We start from the raw sequence: 4,266 nt of genomic DNA, 5'->3' as shown, positions 1-4,266 counted from the left end.
GTACCTCAAGAAGCACGAGGAGGGCAAGAAGAAGCGGGCGAGAGATGCGAGGTGGATCGCATATCCAAGGCAGCATCCCCATCTCTCTTCACCTGCAGAAGGAGGTGAGCAAATTAATGGTTCCTTCATTCTTTGAATTCATGTTATATATTTGTTAACTCCGCAAGGGTGTGTCACTTCACTCAATTACATGTTCTCTTTTGCAGGAAGTCAGGACAGGGAGCGAAGCCTAACGTCTTTGTCGTGCTAAAGAAGATGAAGCAAAGGAAGACGCCCGATCCCGAGACGGGGTCCGTGTGGGTTAACCCGCAATCCGAGACCCGGTGCACGGCGTATGTCTCCAAGTTCAAGCGTAAGTACGGCGAGGACGCCAACCCGGAGGCTGAGGACTTTGACCACGAGGTCGCGGTGCTTGCGGGAGAAGGCTTGAAGCATGGCCGCCTATGGTTTGGTGACGGGTGCGTCGACCCAGCGAGGGTTCCCTCTCTCCGCCAGATCCGTCGTGGTCGTAAGAGCGGCCAGCCTGAGGTAGAGCCCCGGCCACGGGCTTCGGATCTAGCTGTCGAGCGTGGTTACGGCTATGTTCTTCCTCGGGTCTCTACATTTTCTTTACATGCTTTCCATTGAAATGTTAATGACATCGCGGCAACACAACGTAGGAGGAGATGGCAGCGAAGGAGCAGGCGGCCCAGGAGCAAAGGGCGCAGATGGAGCAGCGAGATTCGCGGTACCAGCGAGCAGCGGCACACGGATGATGCAGCGAGATACAACAGCGAGCAGCAGATGATGCGGCAGCGAGCAGAGCACGGATGAGCTGGCTGATGAGCCAGACGGCTCTGTCTTCTCCACCGGGGAGTCTTACTCCTCCACCTTACTCCCTGCCGTGGATGCCGCCACCGCCCACTCATACCCCGGGGACACCTATCACCGTCAACAACATGAACATCATCCGGAGCATGAACCTCGGTGAGTCCTCCTACGCTTGTGCCCAACCCGCTACTTGTGCTTGTTCAAGTGTTCAATATGCAAATGACAAATGCCAATTCCATCAAACCTTGTAGATTATGTGTCAGGACGCAATGACGATGAGGCGGGCGCAAGCAATGGAGGAGGACAAGGTTGATGGCATGGTCTTCGTGCACTCGTCGTCGTTGTAATGGATTGTTCGCACTTGTTATGGATTGTAATAATATGGACATTGCACTTTGTTATGCATGAACTATGTGTGCTCGATGTATTTGTGGTGTTGTTGATGTGTTTGGTGATGCTATGATGAATATATATGATGTATATGTTATATATATGTGAAATGCAATTTTGAAATGCAGGGATTAAAGAAAAACGAGAAAAAAATGAAAAAACCAGGGGCCTTTGGCGTGTGTATGCACACGGCAAAGGACTTTTGGTCACTTTGCCGTGTGCATACACACGGCAAAGGGCCACGTGTCGCCCACCTGTAGACCTGGTATGCTGCTCTGCGTGCCTGGAGGGACTTTTGCCGTGCGGGCTGGGGCGTGGCCGCACGGCAAAGTGTGGCCGCACGGCAAAGGGTGGCCGCACGGCAAAGAATCTGCCGCACGGCAAAGAACAGCCGCACGGCAACGAGGCGCACGCACGGCAACGATGGCTCGCACGGCAAAGCGGTTGCCGCACGACAACGCAACGCGCGCACGGAAAAGCCCTTTGCTGTGCATGTTGGTCATGCGCACGGCAATGTTGTCTTTGCCGTCAGAGACTATGCCGTGCAGACGTTGCCGTGCGTCGACGCACGGCAAAGCCTTTGCCGTGCAAAATAGGCTCTTTGCCGTGCGATCGGCCGCACGGCAGCGCCTGTCTTTCCCGTAGTGAGGGAGCAATATGTTGTACTCCGTAGTAGTAAACCGACGATACAGAGTCCCGTTAAATTAGCACGTGGCATTAGTATCGCCTAATGCAATATATAGTGCATTTCAAGCTTTCTTGTTTTGTCGTGTAGAGACACGTAGGTCGATTTTTTCGCCCAAGTAAACAGCCAGCATTATATGGCGTTCTATCAAAACTCTCTTTCTACGCATTCTGCATGTTCTTGAAAGAAAAAGATAAGGTCATAACACTTGGCGAGACGAAAGTTCGAGCATGCACGCAAGCCATAGTAATAGGTACTGACTTGTGCGGTACGTGATCAAAAGACTCGCGTCGCAGATCAGCTCGATCCATGGCACACTACATTCCCCTATGCGCCACGTCCCCCTCATGAAATTTTCAATTGACCACGCTCCATTGACTTGCCCTTACTCTATCTTATCTCACCATCAGACTAAATCATCGTACCGATCCCATCCTTCATAACAAGAAGAAGAGTCGCACGTATGCTTGCTTCACACGGCCGCAGGACGACCCCCGGCTGCTGCCTATAAAAGCACAGGCTCATAGCATTCGAATCCATGCACAGCACAAACACTGCAAGCAACAAAAGCAAGCACCAGGGAGAAGAAGAACATCATGTCCTCCAACGGCATGGGGTCCCGCCTGGCCCTGGTCATCGTCTGCTCCGTCCTCCTCTCGTTGATCGGCACGTCGGCGGCGACGGGGAAGACCGGCCGGATCACGGTGTACTGGGGCCAGACCTCCAACGAGGGGTCACTCCGCAAGGCCTGCGAGAGCAAGCTCTACTCCACCGTCATCCTCTCCTTCCTCAACAACTTCGGCAGCGGCAAGTACGGGATCAACCTTGCCGGACACTCCTGGGCCGCCGTCGGGCCGGACGTCAAGTACTGCCAGTCCAAGAAGGTCCTCGTCCTGCTCGCCATCGGCGGCGGCATCGGAAAGTACTCCCTCGCCTCCAAGGCCGACGCCAAGGCCGTCGCCAAGCACCTCTGGGACTACTACCTCGGGGGGCATTCCCGCTCCCGGCCCTTCGGCACCGCCGTGCTGGACGGCGTCGACTTCGACATCGAGCTCGGGAGCCGCGCCCACTACGACGAACTCGCCAGGTACCTCAAGGGATACAGCAAGAAGGTGTTCGTCACGGCGGCGCCGCAGTGCCCGTTCCCGGACAGGATGCTGGGGCAGGCGCTCCGGACGGGGCTCTTCGACCGGGTTCACGTCCAGTTCTACAACAACCCCGTCTGCAGCTACAGGGCCGGCAACGTGGCGGGGTTCAAGGCAGCGTGGAACAAGTGGACGAGGCGCCTGCCGCGGAGCTCCGTCTACCTCGGCCTGCCGGCGGCACGGGGGGCGGCGGGCAGCGGCTACGTGGACCCGACGACGCTGGTGAACAAGGTGCTGCCCATCGTGAGGCGGTCCAGGAACTATGGAGGGATCATGCTGTGGAGCAGGTACTACGACATCCAGACCGGGTACAGCAAGCGCGTCAAGAGTGCCGTCTGATCGATGTTCCAGTTCCAGTGATCGATTATGAAGAACGGAGAGTCCCCTACGTGGAGTGCCCTTGCATGCTGTAACCATGCATACACAGCTGATGTGATTACGTATAGCTTTTATGTGGTGGGAAGTTGTATGTGTACGTGTAGCTACTCTTAAGTATATGTATGTGTATGAATATTGTGGAATAAAGGGGCATCTAATTTATGTGTTTATATGTGTAACTGTCTGATTGACCCAAAGAAACATCCGCTATAGTGCAGCTATAACTTTTAGGACAGCCTTCTACGACGCTAAGCATGTTTCTTCCACGTCCATTAAAGCATCGCTAATTACCTCTAAAGAGTGTAGCTGCTAGAGGAGCTATAGCGCCGGAAAAAGTTGCCCCGCCACACTGAAATTTAAATCCTAATTCGGCTCAGTTCTTTTGGCGGCTTCTACGAGAAGCTGCCCTCCCCTAGCTTCCTGGGAAAGCCGCCCCCAAAATTTTGAAAGGCTTCCGAAATGGTCTAGACTAGACTAGTTCGGAAGTCTCCCTAAATTTTTTGTGCGGCTTCTCCAGGAAGCTGGGGGGAGGGCAGCTTCTCGGAGAAGCCGCCCAAAGAACTGAGCGAATGTACCGAGCTTTCGATGCATAGTCAATTGCTGCCGGCAGTGACCTAGCCATTCCTCTCGTCTTCTCTCGACAACGGGCAAAGAATTGAATCGTAATACAGCTAGAGAAATCCTTGGTCGCTAGCACCAAACCGGTTGTGCTCCACGGCTTCGGTGGCTAGGGAGACATGTGCTGAATTGAGACGACCAACAACAACGTGATGCCCGAGCCTGAAACTCAAGCGAGATTGTTAATTTCTAATTCCCTATCCTTTACTATCTATTCCTCAGTGTATTGGTTCAGCTTCC

General features: G+C 54.0%; 1 protein-coding gene across 1 annotated transcript; it reads left to right on the top strand.

Annotated features, from left to right (window-relative positions):
* The first annotated feature begins 2,481 nt into the window (after window positions 1–2,481).
* LOC124671607 (hevamine-A-like) lies at window positions 2,482–3,369 on the top strand. Its single transcript, XM_047207964.1, has one exon. The coding sequence runs from the start codon at window positions 2,482–2,484 to the stop codon at window positions 3,367–3,369; it is 888 nt and encodes a 295-aa protein (XP_047063920.1).
* Window positions 3,370–4,266: the final 897 nt, after the last annotated feature.

Source organism: Lolium rigidum, chromosome 7 (assembly GCF_022539505.1).
Source record: "Lolium rigidum isolate FL_2022 chromosome 7, APGP_CSIRO_Lrig_0.1, whole genome shotgun sequence".
Classification (NCBI taxonomy): Eukaryota; Viridiplantae; Streptophyta; class Magnoliopsida; order Poales; family Poaceae; genus Lolium; species Lolium rigidum.
The sequence above is the reverse complement of the archived record's forward strand: the minus strand, read 5'-3'. Positions and strand labels throughout refer to the sequence as shown.

Bases quoted from the DNA above. Each gene is read 5' to 3' on its own strand.
- LOC124671607 (XM_047207964.1), top strand. From the start codon at position 2,482: ATGTCCTCCAACGGCATGGGGTCCCGCCTGGCCCTGGTCATCGTCTGC.